We start from the raw sequence: 24722 nt of genomic DNA on the forward strand, positions 1-24722 counted from the left end.
TTTATATTCCAATATTGCACTGATCATCCTCTTACACAAATGAAGCTTTGGGATACAAGGAGCTTGGCTAGAATTTGAAATTAAGCATTATTCTCCCTATCCCAGGGAGGAGGCAAAGTTGACTCTTCTATGACTTGTGGACTTCAACTCCCAGAATTCCTGAGCTGGCATGATTGGCTCTGGAATTCTGGGAGTTGAAGTCCACAAGGCATAGAAGAGCCAACTTTGCCTACGCCTTCCCCATCTCGTGGTACGCTTTTCCAGAAGACATAATCCCTTTGAGTATGAAGCTTCTGCAGAGTTGACTCGGATTTGTCCACAAAGATATACAATCCAATTTAGTTAGATCAGTGTTTCCCAACCTTGGCAACTTGAAGATATTTGGACTTCAACTCCCAGAATTCCCCAGCCAGCATTTGCTGGCTGGGGAATTCTGGGAGTTGAAGTCCAAATATCTTCAAGTTGCCAAGGTTGGGAAACACTGAGAGAGATGAGTTAAAATTGTGTTTAAAAAATAGTGCTACTATTTTCATTCTCCTAAACTACTTTTCATCCCCTAAAGATGTGTGCAGCATACAACAAAATTCCATGTATCATCAAGTGATACTTGAGATTCACCCAGCCCCTCTAGAAAACAAAGAGACATTCAAGCCATTTTGGGATTGATAAGCTATTATGGGCATACTGAAACGTATCATTGAGATAGCTTTAAGGTAGCACCGCTGGAAAAGAGAAATGATAAAGCATACAATTGTTGAAATCTAAAAGTTAAAATCTAAACATTAAAACGACATTAGATGAAGCAAAAAGTTTCTTGGATTAATAGACAACAATATTACCCATTTTAAATGGTCAAAACAGGAGATAATTTAAATTATTAAATCTAGACTCGTATCTTTCTTGGAGTTAATCCTCAGTGAAAAGTGCATTTAAAATTCTGAAAGTCATACGTAAACGAATTACTTTGTTATTTGTATTCTGACAGAATGGGAATGTTAGTTAGGTCTTCTACAAACTTCAAACATAAGTTGCGAACTCTTACAAAGGTGAATTAATTGTATTTAGCATTTTCATTACTGTATTAATGTTCACGATTTGGGCTTAGATCAGATGGTCACTGTCCGATTCACTACACGCTACCTTCCAAGAAAATATTGTGCTCGTTTTCATAGACTTCTCAGGACAGGAACAGGTGTGAAGAATTCCTCCTGAATTAAGTTTTTCTAAATCGAGCCTTGCGATATAACAAGTGGGTGCTGTTTTGGGTCGGGAAATCAGACTGAAGGTCACTCGAGTGTTTTGCAGAGGTGCTGGGCAGGTTCTCTTCCTGTTCATCTATTTTCCCTCTGTTTGCAAATAAATAACTTCTTTCTGTATCTGAAATACATTTTCAGAAAACACTAGTTTACACATCAAATGAAAAAGCTGCCTTAAATGATGCACTGCATAAGCAGTTATACATATGTCAATTATGCAGACTCCCAATAGCAACCTGATTTTGTTTTCGTCAGTATTCAAAATTTTAAATATGTGTTGTGGTTAGCTCTGGCCCTGCTCCTGCCCCAAGGACTGTGGATGTGGGGGAGACATCCACATGCTGCAGGCCTGTTTTGCCCCCGGTGGAATCTGCGGATGAAGGCTCCTCTGACCAAGAAGACATGAGTGACAGGAAGGAGGAGAGTGGGGCAGACAGCTCAGAAGGAGATCAATTATCTAGCTCCTCCTTGGATTCAGAACAAGAGTTAATGATACAGCCATGCATGCGGAGAGCGATGCATAGGCAACAACAACTGAGAGATTATTATCAAAGAAAATGAGGCCACCTGTGGTTGGGTGGGGCTGTGGTCATTAGTGCGGCTGCTATAAATAGCAGCCTGTGGGTTTGGCCATTGTGGAGGATTATCTGATCGTTGTGTTTCGTGACTGCTTTACTGACTTTGACCTTTTGTGTGCTGATATTCCACCGCTTTGAAACTAAACCAGAGCAAAGTGTGTTTCACTTTGTGAAAGAAGAAGGACTGTGAATTGCCTCACAGCTGCAAGCTAAGTATCACAGAACTGATAAGGGACTTGTACAAATTACCAGTTTGTTTGGAGACGAGTGCTCTTGGCTATACCAAAAGAGGGCTTGGTTTAAGTGAATTTTCATTATAAAGAACATTGTTTTGAATTTTCAAACGTGTGTGTGTGTCTGAAATTTGTACCTGTGCATTTTTGGGAGGATTCTACCAGAGAGCCCGACAGAACAAATATGTATGAGTTAATGTTTGTAGGACCAAAATATATATTTACCTGGTCTTGATCCTTTGCTGACTAGCGATCCTTGGCTTGCAGTCCTAAGTGGAAATAAGATTGTTTAACCATTCTGTAAAAATCTAACATTAAATTTAGTGTGACTTGAATAAAAAAGGATTCTAGGAAAATATATATATATACATAAATAAATAAATAAATGGGAGTTGAGCAGAAAAATATGTATTCTTTTAATGGGTAAAGTAGTCTTCTCTTAGATATTCACTGGTGAGAGATTGTCCTCTTTGGCTAATTTCCCCATTTGCTACTTGATTTCAGAGACTGGCTCAGCTGCCGCTGCTTTTTGAATACAAAAATGACAAAACAGCATCCCTTTCAAGCTCATCCCCTTTGGGATATGCTTGTGACATCATGATTGATTATTTATCAAAGGGGGCAGAACTTGGAGCAAAGAGGCATCATACACATTCGTAAAAATCACTATATTTTCTTTTTGTGCACACTTCTTGGACAATGAATCATAAGTTTACCCATAGTAGGTAATTACTGTAAGATTTATAGTAATAACTACTGATGGTGTCAAAGTTACTTGCCTTGAAATATTATCAACCCAAATCAATCCATTGTAAGGTAAAGGCGTTTTTATTGAAGGTTAAGGACTATGATCTAGCACAGTGATTTTCAACCTTTTTTGAGCCATGGCACATTTTTTATATTTACAAAGCCCTTGGGCACATTGAGGTGGGGGGGGGGGGCTAAAAAAAGTTTGGACAAAAAATTTTTCTCTCTCTTCCTCCCTTTTGCTCTATTTCTCTCTCCCTCCCTCTTTCTCTCCCTTTTTTTTTCTCTCTCTCTCTCCATCCCTCTTTCTTTCTCCCTGCCTTCCTCTCTTTTTTGCTCTTTCTCCCTACCTCCCTCTGTCTTTCTCTCTCCCACCTTCCCTCCCTCTCTCTCTCTTTTGCTCTCTTGCTTTCTTTCTCTCTCTTGTTCTCTTTCTCTCTTGCTTTCTTTCTCTCTTTCTTTCTTTCTTTCTATCTCTCTTGTTTCTCTCTCTGAGCTTCGCGGCACACCTGACCATGTCTCATGGCACACTAGTGTGCCGCGGCACACTGGTTGAAAAACACTGATCTAGCACACTCAACCAATGTGGGTTAATAGATAGATGTTTTTTGACTTTCTAGTCTAGGGGAAAGACTTGAAACTCTCAAGTTTGAGTCTTCAGAGAGAATCACCCTCCCATTCCACTAACTATTGCCTTTCTCTTAAAACCGAGAAGCTATTAAGATGGTCTGTCATTAAATTTTATTTCCAGGAGTCCTGAAATGCTTCAAACAAAGAGTCCCAAAGGGACTTTGCAAGAGACAACTGACTTTCTGGTTTTACTTGGAAGACGTTTTGCTTCTCATCCAAGAAGCTTCTTCAGTTCTGAATGTCTTCAAAGAAAAAACAGAATGTCCATTTGCTTCTTGAAAAAGAACCTTGGGACTGTTGTGGTTAGCTCTGGCCCAGCTCCTGCCCCAAGGATTGTGGACGTGGGGGAAACATCCACATGCTGCAGGCCTGTTTTGCCCCCGGTGGAATCTGTTGATGAAGGCTCCTCTGACCAAGAAGACATGAGTGACAGGGAGGAGGAGAGTGTGGCAGACAGCTCAGAAGGAGATCAATTATCTAGCTCCTCCTTGGATTCAGAACAAGAGTTAATGATACAGCCACACATGCGGAGAGCGATGCATAGGCAACAACAACTGAGAGATTATTATCAAAGAAAATGAGGCCACCTGTGGTTGGGTGGGGCTGTGGTAATTAGTGAGGCTGCTATAAAGAGCAGCCTGTGGGTTTGGCCATTGTGGAGGATTATCTCATCGTTGTGTTTCCTGACTGCTTTACTGACTTTGACTTTTTGTGTGCTGATTTTTCCCCGCTTTGAAACTAAACCAGAGCAAAGTGTGTTTCACTTTGTGAAAGAAGAAGGACTGTGAATTGCCTCACAGCTGCAAGCTAAGTATCACAGAACTGATAAGGGACTTGTACAAATTACCAGTTTGTTTGGAGACGAGTGCTCTTTGCTATACCAAAAGAGGGCTTGGTTTAAGTGAATTTTCATTATAAAGAACATTGTTTTGAATTTTCAAACGAGTGTGTCTCTGAAATTTGTACCTGTGAATTTTTGGGAGGAGTCTACCAGAGAGCCCGACAGAACAGGGACAAATATGACCCCGGATACCTGATAATCTCAATAGTCCAGGGGTCCCCAAACTTGGCAACTTTAAGACTTGTGGACTTCAAGTCCCAGAGTTTAGGGAGTTGAAGTCCATGATTCTTAAAGTTGCCAAGTTTGAATATCTCTGCCATAGACTTTCATATAAGCAGGCTACAGTAGATGCTTCCTTGGTGCAAACACCATTCCTTGTGTACTTTTTGCGACTTTACCTGACACGGCTACCGTCAAAAGGTGTTCCTTTCTGACCTCTCAGCAAATCCTGAATGTTTGGAATTTCACTTTCAATCTGGGTTGTTGGCTTATAATACAACAGATCCCGGCTGGTCATATCGGAGTGTATGAAATGGGATACAAACTCTTTCTCTGAAATACCAAAGATATAGGGGCACTTTAAAAGATAAGCTTTGCAGAATGCGGCCGCGAGAGCTATTGTGGGCTTACCAAGGTTTGCCCACGTTTCTCCAACACTCCGTGGCTTGCATTGGCTGCCGATCAGTTTCCGGTCACAATTCAAAGTGTTGGTAATGACCTATAAAGCCCTACATGGCATCGGACCAGAATACCTCCGAGACCGTCTTCTGCCGCACGAATCCCAGTGGCCGATAAGGTCCCACAGAGTTGGTCTTCTCCGGGTCCCGTCGACTAAACAATGTCATCTGGCGGGCCCAAGGGGAAGAGCCTTCTCTGTGGCGGCCCGGTCCCTCTGGAATCAACTCCCCCCAGAGATTAGAACTGCCCCCACCCTCGTCTTTCGTAAATTGCTTAAGACCCACCTATACCGCCAGGCATGGGGGAATTGAAACATTTCCCCCAGGCTTATATAGTTTTATGTGTGGTATGCTTGTGTTGCATGGTTTTATATAATGGGCTTTTAGATATTTTTTCTTTTAATTATTAGATTTGTTTATTGTATACCGTTTATTATTGTTGTGAGCCGCCCCGAGTCTGCGGAGAGGGGCGGCATACAAATCTAATAAAATATTATTTATTATTATTATTATTATCATTATTATTATTATTATTATTACTACTACTATTATTATTATCAAGGACAAACACAACCCTGATGCACCATCAATGAAATCAAGTTTGACACCCCGGTCTACTGCATCAGATCTGTTTCTTTAATAATAATAATAATAATAATAATAATAATAATAATAATAATAATAATAATAATAATATTTATTAGATTTGTATGCCGCCCCTCTCCGAAGGCTCTAGTTGATATGACTTAAAAGGATGTAGGAGTGATAATTATCCTCTCTAAATTTGTTTGTTTGTTTGTTTGTTTGATTGATTGATAGATTGATTGATAGATTGATTGATTGATTGATTTTTATGCTGCCCTTCTCCTTAGACTCAGTACGGCTTACAACTTGTTAGCAATAACACTTTTTAACAGAGCCAGCATATTGCCCCCAACAATCCGGGTCCTCATTTTATCCACCTTGGAAGGATGGAAGGCTGAGTCAACCTGAGCCGGTGATGAGATTTGAACCGCTGACCTACAGATCTACAGTCAGCTTCAGTGGCCTGCAGTACAGCACTCTACCTGCTGCGCCACCCCGGCTCTTTCATAATAAATGAAATAAGAGATGCAGATTCTTCCCATTTGGTAGACTGAAAATAAAAGAAGCGGCTGCTTTAATAGCCACATTAACTTAAAGGAGCCAGCTCATTAAAGACAGCAGTTAGCAGTAGCAGTTCATGTAAAAACCTGAAAACGGGTGTGTGGCTTTAAGGAATAGCAAAGCCTTCAAAAGCACGTCTTCCAAATACTTTTCAAAGTGTATTGTGCACTTAAAACAAACTTAACAATTGATACCTACAAAAAGATATTGACAAAATTGAACGGGTCCAAAGACGGGCTACAAGAATGGTGGAAAGTCTTAAGCATAAAACGTATCAGGAGAGACTTCATGAACTCAATCTGTACAGTCTGGAGGACAGAAGGAAAAGGGGGGACATGATCGAAACATTTAAATATGTTAAAGGGTTAAATAAGGTTCAGGAGGGAAGTGTTTTTAATAGGAAAGTGAACACAAGAACAAGGGGGCACAATCTGAAGTTAGTTGGGGGAAAGATCAAAAGCAACATGAGAAAATATTATTTTACTGAAAGAGTAGTAGATCCTTGGAACAAACTTCCAGCAGACATGGTAGATAAATCCACAGTAACTGAATTTAAAAATGCCTGGGATAAACATATATCCATCCTAAGATAAAATACAGGAAATAGTATAAGGGCAGACTAGATGGACCATGAGGTCTTTTTCTGCCATCAGTCTTCTATGTTTCTATGATACAATCAGCAGACAAAACACCTGATGTGCAACTATGTATTCTCTTACCTTTCACATTTGCCTTGGCTAACCATTTTTGAATCCCTCCAATGGTATCTGTCTGTAAAATGTCACAGAGTTTTTCTAGGACCTAGAATCAAGATAATCATATTAGATGGTAGTTTTGTCCTATGTACAACTCTATCTTTTAAATGTCCCAATTCAATACAACATTTTCAAAAAGAGCCTTCTCTGTGGCGGCCCCAGCCCTCTGGAATCAACTCCCCCTGGAGATTAGAACTGCTCCCACCCTCCTTGTCTTCCGTAATCTACTTAAGACCCACCTATACCGCCAGGCATGGGGAATTTGAGACATCTTTCCCCCAGGCTTATTATAATTTATTTTTGGTATGTATGTGCTGTTTGGTTTTTAATTATGATAGGGTTTTTAGATTTTTAATATTAGATTTGTGCCAGTATAATATTGTTTTTATCATTGTTGTGAGCCGCCCCGAGTCTTCAGAGAGGGGCGGCATACAAATCTAATAAATTATTATTATTATTATTATTATTATTATTATTATTATTATTTTATTTCATTTTATTTTATTTTATTTTATTTTATTTTATTTTATTTTATTTTATTTTAGAACACTATTGATTTTATCCTTGACTGGGTTTTTACTAAGCTAGACAGGAGTTCAAATTATTAACAAATGCTGTATGAAAAAAAATCCAAAAAAAGGTGGTGGCCCCCATGGACCAAACCAGTTCTGTGACATCATTATGACATCACCAGCTGGTCACTACCAGTTCGGGTGAACCAGTCTGAACCAGCCTTCATTCATGTGGAGTTCAGTTCTTCTATCATGTCCACTGGTGAGTTTTGGCAGTTTAGTCTATGTAAACGTAGGACATTGTGCTTGGAGAAAGCTGCCCTGAGAAATTTATGGGTTTTAAAGAAGTTTAAACATTTATCTATATTCAATACCCAATAATTTCATCGACCATCTGCATGTTTTTACTGTTAGTTTCAATTAAGTAGCAACAATGCAATTCAAAGAAAAATAAGTTTACTGCAGAATACATCCTGGTATAATCTACTGTTTGAAGGGAATATTCCTTCAATCAACTCTTTCAAACATCATTCCTCTTTGGCCAACATATTTTAATTCATCTTAACTTATAATATATAGAAGAACCACTTACTGATCGTATCTTACTTTTATTTCTTGATCCAGATAGTGCGGGCTATAATTCATATTTTCCTTAAAGTTTTGTTTATGATGCGTTTTTTGAAGAGGGAAAAGATGGAGGTCTGGAGAAGTCCTAGTTTGTGGACGGTCTTCTAAATATTTTGTCAGAGGTTCATCCTGATGATCAAGCATTACACAAACAGAACAGTGAAGGACTACCAAATTTTTTACTACCACACTGTGGGCATGGCTTATGCATTTTCTTTCAATATCTTTCAGTGAAAATTGAATGCTTTGGGGTGGAGCTCCATACGATACACATACAAAATATAAAAACAAATCCAAATACAAAGCTCAATATTAAATAATTAAAAAACCCAATTCATCTAAAACCCATTTAAAACTATACATAAACATTCACACTCATTCATGCCCCAATCAACTTCAAACTTAACAGCCGGAGCAAATGTTGGTCATGACCTTTAAAGCCCTACATGGCATTGGACCAGATTACCTCTGGAACCGCCTGCTACCGCACGAATCCCAGCGACCGATAAGATCCCACAGAGTTGGCCTTCTCTGGGTCCCGTCGACTAAACAATGTCATTTGGCGGGCCCCAGGGGAAGAGCCTTCTCTGTGGCGGCCCCGGCCCTCTGGAACCAACTCACCCCGGAGATTAGAACTGCCCCCACCCTCCCTGTCTTTCGTAAACTACTCAAGACTCATTTATACTGGGGAGTTGAGATAGCCCTTCCTCCTAGGCCATTACAAGTTATGCATGGTATGTTTGTCTGTACGTTTGGTTTTATAATAGGGGTTTTAGTTGTTTTTTATTGGATTGTACATGTTGTTTTTATTATTGTTGTTAGCCGCCCCGAGGCTACGGAGAGGGGTGGCTTTCAAATCCAATAAATTATTATTATTATTATTATTATTATTATTATTATTATTATTATTATTAAATGCTAAAAATCTCAATGGCCCACGCCTGACAGCACAAGTGAGCTTTTAAAAGCCTTCCAGATATGCTTCCTGTAGCCCTCAGTCAGTGAAAACAGAATTCAGGCCGCCATAGGTGCCCCCGACACAAGTGACATCGAGCTGGCCACACCTACCCAGCGCCCCAAGGTCGAAAACAACCCTGACACGGCCTTCAATGAAATCGAGTTTGACATCCCTGTTCTAGCCTGATCCTTTAACCCAGTGATGGCCAACCTCTTTTTCCTCAGGTGCTGAAAGAGTGTGCATTTGTGCTATCATGCATGTGTGAGTGCCCACACCCATAATTCAATGCCTGGGGTGCGTAAAAACACCTTCCCCCAACCACGGAGGCCTTCTGGAGGCCAGAAATGGCCTGTTTCCCACCTTCTGGGCCCAGTAGGCTCGTGTTTCGCCCTCCCCAGGCTCCAAAGGCTTCCCTGGAACCGAGCAGGGTAAAAACGCCCTCCCCATCCCCCTGGAGGCTCTCTGGAAGCCAAAAATGCCCTCCCAAAGCCTCTATAGAAGCCAAAAATCAGCTGGCCACATGCATGTTGGAGCTGAGCTAGGACAATGGCTCGTGTGCCAGCAGATATGGCTCCATGTGCCATCTATGGCATGCATGCCATAGGTTTGCCATCACTGTCTTAACCATTACACCAAACTGGGTCTCCCACAGTTGCTACATTGATTTTTTTTTAAAAAATCATCTCTTTCTCCAATCATTTCTATAGCATAGAAGTATTGCTCAAATCAGGCTATTTGGGTGGCCTGATCATTAGGCACTAATAATTGTATGCAACCCAAGACAAGAAGTCCTGATTAGCTTAATTATAATTAAACCAATTTATAGACAAATAGTTTCCTCGTAAGCCATTATAATGGAAGCAGGGGACCCTTCACCTTTTTCCTTAAGACGGGCGTGTTCCTTGCTTTATTTCTCAACTCCGCAAATTCATCTTTAGTGAGATCTGGAATATAATGAAAGTTTCTAAAATATTGACGTTGAGGTTTAAAAGGATGCACCGCGAATTACACTCCTACTGATAAAATTCAGCAATATGTTATATTTTTATTAATTGGGAAATTCCAATGTGCAATATTATAGTGATAATAACACATACCTGCTAGTGAACACACCTTTTTGCAAATCTGCTGTAATTCACCACAACGCAAACTAAGCAGATCCTGTTTTTAAGCTGGCCTTTTAGTCGCTTCTGCATCTTATTTCCTTAGGACAATGATGCTACTGTCCTTTTTTCCTTGGGTGCTGTGAGAGCGTGTGGACACATGCTATTGTGAATGCATCCACACCCATAATTCAATGCTCTCCCACATTTCCTGTTGTGGTTAGCTCTGGCCCAGCTCCTGCCCCAAGGAATGTGCAGGTGGATGTGGGGGAGACATCCACATGCCGTAGGCCTGTTTTGCTCCCGATGGAATCTGCCAATGAAGCCCCTTCTCTGACCAAGGAAGCATCAGTGACAGGGAAGAGGGGAGTTTGGCAGACAGCCCAGGAGGAGATCAATTATCTGTATCATCCTTGGATTCTGAATAAGAATTAATGACACATCCACGCATGCGTAGAGTGATGCATAAGAGAAAACAACTGAAGGATTATTATAAGAGAAAATGAGGCCACTGTGGTTGGGTGGGGCTCCAATAATTAGGGCTGCTGCTATAAATAGCAGCTTGTGGGTTTGGCCATTGTGAAAGAGTATCTGATCGCAGTTCTTCAGGAATCATGCGTTGCTGTTTTCTGGACTTTGTTTGTTGATTTTTCATGCCTTTGAAACCAAAGCAGAGTGAGTGTATGTGTCTCACTTTGTTGGAAGAAGAAGGCGTGTGAAGTTTCTTCACAGATGCTAGCTAAGTACTTAATGACCGCTTAAGGGAAATTTTGCAATATAAAAAGAGTGCTTAGTTTATTTTAAATTTTGTGATAAAGAACATTGTTTTGAATTTTCAAACGTGTGTGTCTGCAATTTGTACTCTTGAATTTTCGGGAGGCTGCTACCAGAGAGCCTGCAGAACATGTCCCATATCCTGTGTATCCCCTGTGCACATGATCTTCCTATGCTGTCCCAACCTGTGCATGTGCGCATGAAACCCCCCGCTCCCTTGGTTTCCCAACTAGAGGTATAACAAGCAGGAAGAGGGAGATTGTGATCCCACTATATAGAGCACTGGTGAGACCACATTTGGAATACTGTGTTCAGTTCTGGAGACCTCACCTACAAAAAGATATTGATAAAATTGAACGGGTCCAAAGACGGGCTACAAGAATGGTGGAAGGTCTTAAGCATAAAACGTATCAGGAAAGACTTCATGAACTCAATCTGTATAGTCTGGAGGACAGAAGGGAAAGGGGGGACATGACCGAGATATGGACTTCAACTCACCGAATTCCCCAGCCAGCCAATGCTGGCTGGGGAATTCTGGGAGTTGAAGTCCAGATCTCTCCAAGTTACCAAGGTTGGGAAACACCGATCTAGACAATCTTCAGCTATTCATTTCTTCTGAAAGCTTGGAAAAAATTAATACAGATGTCAAAATTTAAGACGAAATAGAGAAAAACGCAGATTTTAATCTTGTACGGAAGGATTCAAAGCTCAATGACTTTGCAGACATGTGCATTACTTACGTGGCAGAGTTGTTCCGACTGCCTCTGGTATCAATCCTGGCAAAGCATTATTGGGAAAAATCTTATCGGCGGTGCTTCCATGTTGCCTGTAAGGCTGGTTGTATGCCAGGCCGGGTAGGATTAAATTCCCTTCGTTGTATCCTCGGTCCCGTACAAAACAGACAGGTGCATCATTTAGTCCTGAGTAAGAAAACAAGCCTTTAATATTTTCTCAGGCCCATGACTGAGTTTGGTACAATGGGCAGGCAATCTTTTGGGGGCCAGTGAGCCTATTAGGAATTTTAAGACTATGCTGTAGTTGCTGTCATGGTTGCATGGAGAGGATGGGCCAACACACCACAGCCACCTTGCCATGGGACAATTCAACAATGCAGTTTAATTATTTAAGAAAATTATTATTATTATTATTATTATTATTATTATTATTATTATTATTATTAATTGGATTTGTATGCCGCCCCTCTCCGAAGACTCGGGGCGTCTAACAACAATGATAAAAAACAACATGTAACAATCCAATTTAATAAAACAACTAAAAACCCTTATTATAAAAACCAAACATACACACAAACATACCATAATGGCCTAGGGGAAGGAATATCCTAACTCCCCCATGCCTGGCGACAAAGGTGGGTCTTGAGTAATTTGCGAAAGACAAGGAGGGTGGGGCCGTTCTAATCTCTGGGGGGAGCTGATTCCAGAGGGCCAGGGCCGCCACAGAGAAGGCTCTTCCCCTGGGGCCCGCCAAACGACATTGTTTGGTCAACGGGACCCGGAGAAGGCCAACTCTGTGGGACCTTATCGGCCACTGGGATTCGTGCGGTAGAAGGTGGTTCCGGATGTATTCTGGCCCAATGCCATGTAGGGATTTAATGTTCATTACCAACACTTTGAATTGTGACCGGAAACTAATCGGCAGCCAGTGCAGGCCGCGGAGTGTTGCAGAAAAGTGGGCGAATCTAGGAAGCCCCACGATGGCTCTCGCAGCCGCATTCTGTATGATCTGAAGTTTCCGAACACTTTTCAAAGGTAGCCCCATGTAGAGAGCGTTGCAGTAATCGAACCTCGAGGTGATGAGGGCATGAGTGACTGTGAGCAATGACTCACTGTCCAAATAGGGCCGCAACTGGTGCACCAGGCGAACCTGTGCAAACGCCCTCCTCGCCACAGCCGAAAGATGATGTCAAAATGTTTTAATTTTTGCCATTCACATTTCATTTTGTCCCTCTTTTTGCACCCCTTCTTTAACAATTCTATACCACCCTTTCTTCAATGTTAGTATAACTGTTGACAAATAGATTAAACTACTATTGTTTGTGTTTCATCTTAAGAGACAGCAAACCAATGTTGGTTTATTATGAGACATGTGGCCATATAAATTAACAAATCAAATGGACGAATAAGCTCAGACGATAGAAGAAAACATAAATGAGAATGGAGTTATGATACAGTTCGCCGCATGGGATGTGGGGCACAAGGAAGCCTTACCTTTAATGTGACATACATTTTTGGGATGTGGGGAGTGTCTACAAACGAAATAAGCTCCTCCTCTTTGCTCATTTGAATTTTGCCTGGCGCTTCCTTTGTAGTTCAGCTGAAGTTCAGGCTGTTGTCGGAAATTGATATTCATCTTAAGGCTGTGCTTTTGCCCATGCAGTTATTCACGGGGCAAGGAGTAGCTACAGCATCTTCTGGAGGGATCTTTCATGCTGGACACAGAGAGGAATAAAGAGTCATATACAGTGATACCTCGTCATAAAAGCTTTTTGAGATACAAACCTGGGGTTTAAGACTTTTTTGCCTCTTCTTACAAACTATTTTCACCTTACAAACCCACCGCCGCCGCTCGGATGCCCCGCCTCCAGACTTCTGTTGCCAGCGAAGCACCCGTTTTTGCACTGCTGGGATTCCCCTGAGGCTCCCCTCCATGGGAAACCCCACCTCCGGACTTCCATGTTTTTGTGATGCTGCAGAGGAATCCAAGTAGGGGAATGCAACTGCGTAAAAACGGGCGCTTCGCTGGCAACGGAAGTCTGGAGGTGGGGTTTCCCAGCGAGGGGAGCCTCAGTGAAATCGCAACATCACAAAAACACAGAGGTCCGGAGGTGGGGTTTCGAGGACTTCGGTGTTTTTGCGATGCTGTGTTTTCACTGATGCTCTCTTCGCTGGGAAACCCACCTTCAGACTTCAGTTGCCAGTGAAGCGCTCATTTTTGTGATGCTGGGATTCCCCTGCAGCATTGCAAAAACACGGAAGTCCAGAGGTGGGGTTTCCCATCGAGAGGAGCCTCAGGGGAATCCCAGCAGTGCAAAAACAGGCGCTTCGGCTGGCAAAAGGGGTGAATTTTGGGCTTGCACGCGTTAATCGCTTTTCCATTGATTCCTATGGGAAACATTGTTTCGTCTTACAAACTTTTCACCTTAAGAACCTCGTCCCGGAACCAATTAAGTTTGTAAGACAAGGTATCACTGTACATCAAACTAATCAACATTCGCATGCATCAAGCAGAGGTGGGTTCCTTCCGGTTTGGACTGCTTCTATAGAACCAGTAGTAACTTGGAGGTCTGGTTCGCTAGAAGCGGTAGTGATCCAAGCCTGCTATGTCCCTGAGCTGGAAAATATGTAATTATGATATGAAGTTTTGATGATATTGTGTACTATTGTGTATTGGACAAAACAAATAAATAAAAATAAATAAAAATATATAGTATATAGATAATACAGTTGAAAAAAAGGTGAACAACATTTTTACAGAACTATAGATACATTGAAGTTGGGTGTGACAAGGAATGGTTGGGACGGGAGGAGCCAGGCAAGGCACCCCTTGACGTGAGTGAAGTTGAGTTGGACACAACCACCTGGTCACATGACCACCAAGCCACGCCCAACACAGTCACATGATCATTAAGCTACACCAACCAACCCACACCCATAGAACTAGTAGGGGAAAAATTTGAATTTCACTCCTGGTGCAGCCTTGTGGGACATATCTGGGACACATCAGCTAAAAAAGCCAACACAATCCTAAGCTGCATCAACAGGGGAATACACTCCAAGACCAGGGAAGTCTTAATACCACTCTACTACGCCCTGGTCTGACCACACCTGGAGTACTGTATTCAGTTCTGGTCACCACACTTCAAAAGAGACATTGAAACTCTGGAGAAGGTGCAAAAAAGAGCAACCAAGATGATTAAGGGATTGGAAACCAAGACTTACGAAGAGAGACTGAGGGAACTGGGCATGGCTAGCCTAGAGAAAAGGAGGGCCAGAGCGGACATGATAGCAGTCTACAAGTATACGAGGGGATGTCACAGAGAGGAGGGGATCACTTTATTCTCCAGGGCACCAGAGGGCCGGACGAGGAACAATGGCTGGAAGCTGACCAAGGAGAGATTCAACATGGAGATAAGGAGGAACTTCCTGACGGTCAGAGCGATCAACCAATGGAACAACCTACCAGCGGACGTTGTGAACTCCAACACTCTGGACATTTTTAAGAGAAGATTGAACTGCCACTTGACTGGTGTGCTATAGGGTTCCTGCTTGGGCAGGGGGTTGAACTCGATGGCCTTCATGGTCCCTTTCAATTCTAACAATAAATAAACATCAGCTGTGCTCCACAGCTTCCCATACCAGAGGGATCTACCGTGTCTAAATCCACCCTTCAACCTCAAGCTGAAGCAATACCAGAAATGAGCAGTCCTTACCATATTATATAATATGATCAAAATACCTTTCATATATCACATATCGTAGAGTGGAATGTAGGGCTTATGAAGTCTCTCCGATTCTACTTCTTCAGGTCAGTCAAATGCTTTGCTTTTCGGATTTTGAACTGTTCTCCGAAGAGGAAAAGCAATTTTTGCAATACATTGAAACCCTCGTCTCAAGCAATCGGATAAGCTTTTCAACCTATACTTTACTTCCGTTGTTCTTGACTTCCCTGAACAACAGTAGAGACACAGCAGCCTTGAACTGGAACCCAAGAATTTTTTTAACCCCAGCATTCTGTGCACATCACTTCTTTTATGACATCTTGCGACCACGTACATGGTTTCTTATACACTGTACTGTAAACAGAAAATGTGGTAAAATGCAGGCCTTTACTCCTGGAAGCATAAATTATTTATTCGGTTACTGTACTTAAACAATAAAATAGATGCCAAAAAATAAGGCTGCCCAGAGCCCATTTCCAAATAAGGAATGAAGTGGGTGATAGGATGACCCATTAGGTCCCACAGAGTGGGCCTTCTCCGAGTCCCGTCGACTAAACAATGTCGTTTGGCGGGACCCAGGGGAAGAACCTTCTTTGTGGTGGCCCTGGCCCTCTGGAACCAACGCCCCCCAGAGATTAGAATTGCCCCCACCCTCCTTGCCTTTCGTAAGCTCCTTAAAACCCACCTCTGCCGTCAGGCATGGGGGAACTGAGATATTCTTTCCCCCTAGGCCTTTACAATTCATGCATGGTATGTTTGTATGTATGTTTGGTTTTATAATAAGGGTTTTTACTTGTTTTAGTATTGGATTGTCACATGCTGGTTTTTATCACTGTTGTTAGCCGCCCCGAGTCCACAGAGAGGGGCGGCATACAAATCCAATAAATAAATAACCCCCAGCTTGAGAACCACTGATTTAAATAAATCTGTTTAAGATTATAATTCAGTGTTACTATGGCTCTAGGTATCTTTTCCATTAACTCAATTGTTTATAAATAAACAGCATGTGCTTCAAGGCTGGAAGGCAGGCAGAAAACCATCTTTGATCTTTGTGTCTTCTTCCTTATTTGAGAATTCCCAGAAGATGTCACAAATCTATTCTTCTCTCATCTAAAATTCCATTTAGCATCTCTTTGTACTGATAAAGAAAATCCCATTGCTGGTATAGGAAACCCATAGCAATGCTGTAAGACAGTCTACCACTAGATGGTGCAATTTCATGTTTTGCAAATATTCCAGAGTTGAACTGGTCACCATTTTTTATTTAGTGTATTTTTTTTTATCAAAAACTGCAATCAATTTTCTGCTAATTCTCCACAGTTTCCGCTGTAAAAACTTACTTGGTTCCAACTGATGAAGGAGGATACATTACTGATATATATCATATAAGGGGCGTACATAAGTGCACTGGTGTGCCTTTCGTCCCCTGTCCAATTGTCTTTCCTTTCTCTCACTTATCATATATATTTTCTTTCTTTCATATATCCTCTCCTCTAAGTTTACTTTTACCCTTATATATATTACTACATGTCTATTTTTCTTACTATGTATTTGTGTATTGGACAAATGAATAAATAAATAAATAAATAAATATATACTGTTATATATTCCAGTAGAAACTTAATCTCAGAGCAAAGTCCTCATACGCAAAATTAATTTAACTTGCCCATCGATTTCCTTTTATCTACCCAGCAAGTTTGTTTTTTCAGTTAATACTGTGCCAAATAAACAAACACATGCACCCTACATATTCAACGCTCAAAGACCTTATTATTAGAAGATCAGAGTGCCCCAATATTCTATATCCTGCATGAAACATCTCAAAGTATTGCTATGGATATTGTAGCTTCTAACCAGACCGATAACCCTTTATTAAACATGAACAATGCCCTGTTCAGTTTATTCAAGCATGCACCCTGGTAACACTGGATATATTTCAAGATAAAGGTGTATTGACTGCTTACTCTATTAACAATGCTACGTAGGTTTTGGTTGGCAGAAACTTTTGAAAAGCTTCTTTCATATGCACAGATGTATGATGGGTTCTTGCTTAGCAAAACAGATTTTGTTTCCTTGACTTTTGAATGCAACATTCTCATCTCATTAGCCTTTTACTATTGACCAGTTGGGCTGCAATATACCCATAGCTGATTTGGCTACTGTTATGAATCAATGCCACCTAGCTGTGTCAATGAGTTCTTTCATACCTAAATTGCTTTTTCACTCTTACAAATCTTGTTTTGGAGGAATAGGCGGACAAAATCAGGCAGTGACTGAGTTTGGATATTCTACAATATGTTGTGGCTATCTAAGCCTTCCTCTAGGCAACCACTAAAGGCGTATCCGTGATGGTTTAGCAAATGGACTTAGGAGATTATGTTGCATTTATTATTATTATTTATTAGATAGATAGATAGATTTTTTTATTGGCCAAGTGTGATTGGACACACAAGGAATTTGTCTTGGTGCATATGCTCTCAGCATACATAAAATAAAATATACATTTGTCAAGAATCATGTGGTACAACACTTAATGATTGTCATAGGGGTCAAATAAGCAATGAAAAGCAATATTAATAAAAAATCTTAGGATATAAGCAACAAGTTACAGTCATACAGTCAACATGGGAGGAAATGGGTGAAAGGAATGATGAGAAAAACTAGTAGAATAGAAGTGCAGATTTAGTAGAAAGTCTGACAGTGCTGAGGGAATTATTTGGTTAGTAGAGTGATGGCGTTCGGAAAAAAACTGTTCTTGTGTCTAGTTGTCTTGGTGTGCAGTGCTCTGTAGTGACGTTTTGAGGGAAGGAGTTGAAACAATTTGTGTCCAGGATGTGAGGGGTCAGTAAATATTTTCCCCGTCCTCTTTTTGACTTGTGCAGTATACAGGTCCTCAATGGAAGGCAGGTTGGCAGCAATTGTTTTTTCTGCAGTTCTGATTCTCCTCTGAAGTCTGTGTCGGTTCTGTTGGGTTGCAGCACCAAACCAGACGGTTATAGAGGTGCAGATGACAGACTCAATGATTCCTCTGTAGAACAGGTTCCTAAGAGGCCAGTAAGGGGCGTATATAAGTGCACTGATGTGCCTATCGTCCCCTGTCCAATTGTCTTTCCTTATCTCATATGTCATATATATATTCTCTCCTTATCTATCTATCTATCTATCTATCTATCTATCTATCTATCTATCTATCTATCTATCTATCTATCATCTATCTATCTATCTATCTATCTATATCTATATCTATATCTATATCTATATCTATATCTATATATATATTCTCTCCTTATCTCTTATTTATTTTATTTATTTATTTATTTATTACTTAGATTTGTATGCCGCCCCTCTCCGAAGACTCCGAAGACTTACATCATATATATTCTCTCGCTCCCATCTACTTCTCTTCTTTTTACTTTCTATCATCATATATATTACTTAATGTCTATTCTCTTCCATATGTATTGTATATTGGACAAAGAATAAATAAAAAATAAATAAATAAATAAACTGTATCAGCAGCTCCTCGGGCAGTTTGATCTTCCTGAGCTGGCGCACAAAGAACATTTTTTGTTGTGCTTTTTTGATGATGTTTTTGAAGTTAGGTGACCATTTTAGGTCTTGAGATATGATAGAACCTAGAAATTTGAAGGTCTCTACTGTTGATACTGTGTTGTCTAGTATTGTGAGAGGTGGAAGGGTGGAAGGGTTTCTCTGAAAGTCTAACACCATTTCTACAGTTTTGAGTGTGTTCAGTTCTAGATTGTTCTGGTCACACCACAAGGAGAGTTGTTCAACTTCGCGTCTGTATGCGGATTCATCATTGTCTCGAATGAGTCCCATCACTGTTGTATCATCTGCAAACTTCAGTAGTTTATTATTATTTATTATTATTATTATTATTTATTAGATTTGTATGCCGCCCCTCTCCGTAGACTCGGGGCGGCTTACAGCAATGATAAAAACAATATATAATGACAAATCTAATAGTTAGAATCTAAAATAACAATAATACATTTAAAAAGTCTAAAAAACAAGAAACCCCAATATATATATTTAAAAAAAAAACAATATACATACATACAGTCATATCATACACAAAAAACTACAATCTTTAGTCAATCTTTTCCCAAGGAGGCAACCTTTAATCTAACATACAGTGTACCTCTACTTAAGAACTTAATTCGTTCCATGACCAGGTTCTTAAGTAGAAAAGTTTGTAAGTAGAAGCAATTTTTCCCACAGGAATCAATGAAAAAGCAAATAATGCGTGCAAACCCATTAGGAAAGAAATAAAAAATTCGGAATTTGGATGGGAGGAGGAGGAGGAGGAAGAAGAGGAGGAGAGTTGCTGCCGAAGGAAGAAGGTGAGGTGAGAGGAATAAAAAAAAATCCAAAACTTTAAGGCTTAAAAAAAAAAGAGGGACTCTGAGGCAGCACCCAGAGAAAGGAAAACGCTCCGTTCACTCTGGGCTGCCCAGAGTGAAGGGAGCGTTTCTTTTCTCTGGGCGCTGGCAGAGGTTTATTCCCTGTCCAAGCGCCCAGAGAAAGGAAAATGCTCCGTTCGCTCTGGACGGCCCAGAAAAGCCTGAGATGGCCGGGATTAAAGGGGAAATGGCAGAAAACTGGCCGGGCCTTCATGCCACTCTCAAATTTCCTGGGAAAATTTTCCGGGCTCGGGTTCTTAAGTAGAAAATGGTTCTTAAGAAGAGGCAAAAAACCCTTGAACACCCGGTTCTTATCTAAAAAAGTTCCTAAGTAGAGGTGTTCTTAAGTAGAGGTACCACTGTATATGATTTATTAATATTGTTTCCCGATTGCTTTTTTGACCCCTAGGACAATCATTAAGTGTTGTACCACATGATTCTTGACAAATGTATAGTTTTCTTTTATGTACACTGAGAGCATCTGCACCAAACACAAATTGCTTGTGTGGCCAATCACACTTGGCCAATAAAATTCTATTCTATTCTATTCTATTCTATTCTATTCTATTCTATTCTATTCTATTCTATTCTATGAAGGTCCGGAGGTGGGATTTCCTATGGAGGGGAACCTCAGGGGAATCCCAGCAGCGCAAAAACGGGCGCTTCGGCTGGCAAAAGGGGTGAATTTTGGGCTTGCACGCATTAATCGCTTTTCCATTGATTCCTATGGGAAACATTGTTTCGTCTTACAAACTTTTCACCTTAAGAACCTCGTCCCAGAACCAAATAAGTTTGTAAAACAAGGTATCACTGTACTGTACATGCTTGACTAAATAAATAAATACATACATAAATAAAATGAATCTAACCTCTTAGATTAGTTTGAATAGCTGACTGTCAATTGCCCTTTTCTTGGTATTTTTTAAATCATCTGTAGCTGCTAATATGATCTAATAAATCATGTTGCAACTGGTCAGAACAAGAATCTTTCTTTTGTTGTTTTCCTTTCTTCTCGCCCTTTACATTTCATTATGGAGATATAGATATTTTCATTGAGTAAGCATTATGTAAGCAACAAGGGCTGTGTCAATATTGCAGGCTGCTTGCAAGTTACGAAAGCATTTAGACAAGGGGGGAAAAAACAAATAGAGATTTTTGCAGATCAGGCACTTGTCGCTTAAGAAATAGACGTAACATTTACCTATATAGTTCTATGAACTTTAGCTGATCAGATTATGGAGCCTGAAGCCAAATACCCAGATTCACTAATGTTGGAGGTGATTTTAACAAAGGTAACTTGAAAGAAAGAGCTTCCAAAATATTTTCAGCATGTTAATTGCCCCACCAGAGGCAAGAATACTTTAGACCACCGCTATACAACACCAAAAGATGCTTATCGGTCCTTATCATGATCTGCTGTGGGCCACTCTGACCATTCCATCACTCACCTTGCACCTGCTTACAGACAAAGATTTAAAGACACAAAACCAACAATTGAATCAGTGAGGGCTTGGACTGAAGAGGCAAAGTTAAAGGGGTAGTGATTTAGGGGTAGTGATTTCTGACAGTCTCAAAATGGGTGAGCAGTGTGGTCGGGCAGTAGGGAAAGCAAGTAGGATGCTTGGCTGCGTAGCTAGAGGTATAACAAGCAGGAAGAGGGAGATTGTGATCCCCTTATATAGAGCGCTGGTGAGACCACATTTGGAGTACTGTGTTCAGTTCTGGAGACCTCGCCTACAAAAAGATATTGACAAAATTGAACTGGTCCAAAGACAGGCTACAAGAATGGTGGAAGGTCTTAAGCATAAAACTTATCAGGAAAGACTTAATGAACTCAATCTGTATAGTCTGGAGGACAGAAGGAAAAGGGGGGACATGATCGAAACATTTAAATATGTTTAAGGGTTAAATAAGGTCCAGGAGGGAAGTGATTTTAATAGGAAAGTGAACACAAGAACAAGGGAACACAATCTGAAGTTAGTTGGGGGAAAGATCAAAAGCAACGTGAGGAAATATTATTTCACTGAAAGAGTAGTAGATCCTTGGAACAAACTTCCAGCAGACGTGGTTGTTAAATCCACAGTAACTGAATGTAAACATGCCTGGGATAAACATATATCCATCCTAAGATAAAATACAGGAAATAGTAGAAGGGCAGACTAGATGGACCATGAGGTCTTTTTCTGCCGTCAGTCTTCTATGTTTCTATGTTTCTAAAGCTACAGGCTTGCTTTGACTGCAGGGACTGCAATATTTTTGAAGATACCTCTGCAGACCTGGATAAACTCACAGATACTGTAACATCATATGTCAGCTTCTGTGAAGACCCATGTGGGGGGGTGCCCTCCTACTTCCATACCAGTGCGCTGTGTACACATGACCATTAAGTCACACCCACAAAATAAGCCGCACCCACAGTGTGGCAGTAAAAAATTTGGCTGCCCATTACTGATCCTACAACATCTTGAATCTCCAAAGACCTGTGCAAGGTTCCTCTTTATAGACTTTAGTTCAGCATTCAACCATCATATTGCACAACTCTAATCTTTAAAACACCATATTAAATACGTTGTTATACAATAGACTGGATAATTCAAAACATTTTATATGCATACAGATGGAAAGATTCACTCTTGCTCACGATTGGTTGGTGAAACGGACAGATCTTGCTGAGATGGATATATTAAAATACCGGTAAATTATTTGATTAAAATAAGCACTATTTACATTTATTAGTGACCAGAATCCTCTTATGGATTGTTTCTATTAAAGAAAATGGGACTTATGGCTTTAATAATTAGATAGGACAGATTATAGAAAGAAGAGTGTTACTATGCTATTTTGCAGAGAGAGATTAAAGCATAATTTTTATTTATTTACCGGTATTTATTTATTTATTTGTTTGTTTGTTTGTTTATTTTGTCCAATACACAATGAGGGTTTTAGTGGGGGTATATATATATATATATATATATATATATATGTCACATGTTTAAGCTGAATTTGAAAATTAAGGGAGACTAGGATAGATCTATTTCGGCCTTATTTTGGCCTCATCAGCTAGCCATACCCACTGGGACTTGAACCTGCAACCTTTGCCTTGTAAGGCAGAGAATTATCCTCTAGGCTACAGTATCCAATCCCTTCAGCTCTGTACCAGGGAATGTATGTGTGTGTATATATATATACACACACACACACACACACACACACACACACACACACACACACACACATAATAAAATACATGATGAAGGTTGTAGAGGAGATACTCATAGTAATATATATATAAGAAATAATAGAAAAGAAGGTATAGGAATAGAACATATCAATGAAAGAATAGAAGAAGAGATATAGGAATAGAAGAAAGGTATAGGAGATATAGGAGAGCAATAGGACAGGGGACGGAAGGCACTCTAGTGCACTTGTACTCGCCCCTTACTGACCTCTTAGGAATCTGGAGAGGTCAACCGTAGATAATCTAAGGGTAAAGTGTTGGGGGTTTGGGGATGACACTATGGAGTCCAGTAATGAGTTCCACGCTTCGACAACTCAGTTACTGAAGTCGTATTTTTTACAGTCAAGTTTGGAGAGGTTAAGATTAAGTTTGAATCTGTTGTGTGCTCTTGTGTTGTTGTGGTTGAAGCTGAAGTAGTCGCCGACAGGCAGGACGTTGCAGCATATGATCTTGTGGGCAATACTTAGATCTTGTTTAAGGCATCTTAGTTCTAAACTTTCTAGGCCCAGGATTGAAAGTCTAGTAATTATGTGAAGAATATTGGAAGCCACTTCTTTCTATATATATATTTCTCCTTTCTCTTCTATGATACAATTTTTCTTGCATTTCTTGTTTTTTTCCTCTTTCCTTTCTTTCTATTTTAAAAAAATAGAAACCTTTTTTTTAAAAAAAGTTTCAACAAGAATCACATTAAAAAAAAGAACTCAGTAGATTTTAAGTTTCACAGTAGGCAAGCAGCCAATGGCAGTCCAAATAAGGAAAAAGTGAATGATCCTTGCAAAACTCTACTGCAATATGTAGATAATTACATTGGGTGTATGGCTGCCAAAGTCCCATTACGGAGGGAGGGAGATATTTCAGGTTTAATCATTTATTTGGTTATACTTTGATGCTATTTAGTAAAGAGGCATTTGCTGAACAAGTGGATATACCATCAGTGTTATTCTCAATGTCATCTTAATATTAGCTATTAGTTCTGACATTTCATAACTTCCTGTAAATATTCTACTAGAGAATTAAGGGCATATTTCAGTTTATTTCAGGGGTTGACTTGACCATTTATACCCATCAGGGGTGGGTCCCACTTACCTTTTGCTACTGGTGCACATCGCAACATTTTATCTCCTGCCGCACAATTCTATTTCCGTGCAGAAGAACATTTCAAGCCAAAACACTGAGAAGCCAACCAAACCAGGGAAAAAGTGCTGAAAATTATAAAAAGAGGTGGAGGCGTGCACAGACTGGGAAAGATGGTACTGGAGCCATCATGCCTAAATTGCATCATCAGCGGGCTGCTACCAGAGCACCTGTACTGGACCGCACCAGTAGAACCCACCCCTGGTACTCATCCCGTCGACTAAACAATGTCGTCTAGCGGGGCCCAGGGGAAGAGCCTTCTCTGTGGCGGCCCCGGCCCTATGGAATCAACTCCCCCCCAGAGATCAGAACTGCCCCCACCCCCCTTGCCTTTCGTAAATTGCTTAAGACCCACCTATATCACCAAGCATGGGCGAGTGGAGATAACCCCCCCCCCCCCCAGGCTTATATAGTTTATGTATGGTATGTTTGTGTTGTATGCTTTTTTAAATGACGGGTTTTTAGACACTTTCTTTTAATATTACCAGTAGATTTGTTACATTGTGTATTCTTATTGTTATTGTTGTGAGCCGCCCCAAGTCTGCGGAGAGGGGCGGCATACAAATCTAATAAATAAACAAACAAATAAACAAACAAACAAACAAATATACAAACTGTATGTACATG

The 24722-nt window shown here is 40.4% G+C and overlaps 1 protein-coding gene across 1 annotated transcript; it reads right to left on the reverse strand.

The window, feature by feature from the left end:
* Positions 1-1063: 1063 nt before the first annotated feature.
* C7H4orf17 (chromosome 7 C4orf17 homolog) lies at positions 1064-13273 on the reverse strand. The gene is made up of 8 exons (XM_070757957.1): positions 13066-13273; positions 11578-11757; positions 9837-9904; positions 7982-8131; positions 6828-6909; positions 4684-4837; positions 2293-2336; positions 1064-1377 (listed from the first exon to the last, which is right to left on the reverse strand). The coding sequence occupies exons 1-8, from the start codon at positions 13205-13207 to the stop codon at positions 1214-1216; spliced, it is 984 nt and encodes a 327-aa protein (XP_070614058.1). The 5' UTR covers positions 13208-13273; the 3' UTR covers positions 1064-1213.
* Between the last annotated feature and the right edge of the window lie 11449 nt (positions 13274-24722).

This window comes from Erythrolamprus reginae, chromosome 7 (assembly GCF_031021105.1).
Source record: "Erythrolamprus reginae isolate rEryReg1 chromosome 7, rEryReg1.hap1, whole genome shotgun sequence".
NCBI lineage: Eukaryota > Metazoa > Chordata > Lepidosauria > Squamata > Dipsadidae > Erythrolamprus > Erythrolamprus reginae.

Coding starts and splice junctions, on each gene's coding strand:
- C7H4orf17 (XM_070757957.1), bottom strand. CDS start 13,207: ATGAATATCAATTTCCGACAACAGCCTGAACTTCAGCTGAACTACAAA. Junction 4,838..6,827: donor AGCCAAGGCAAATGTGAAAG/GTAAGAGAATAC, acceptor TTGGTATTTCAG/AGAAAGAGTTTGTATCCCAT. Junction 2,337..4,683: donor TTTGACGGTAGCCGTGTCAG/GTAAAGTCGCAA, acceptor ATTTCCACTTAG/GACTGCAAGCCAAGGATCGC.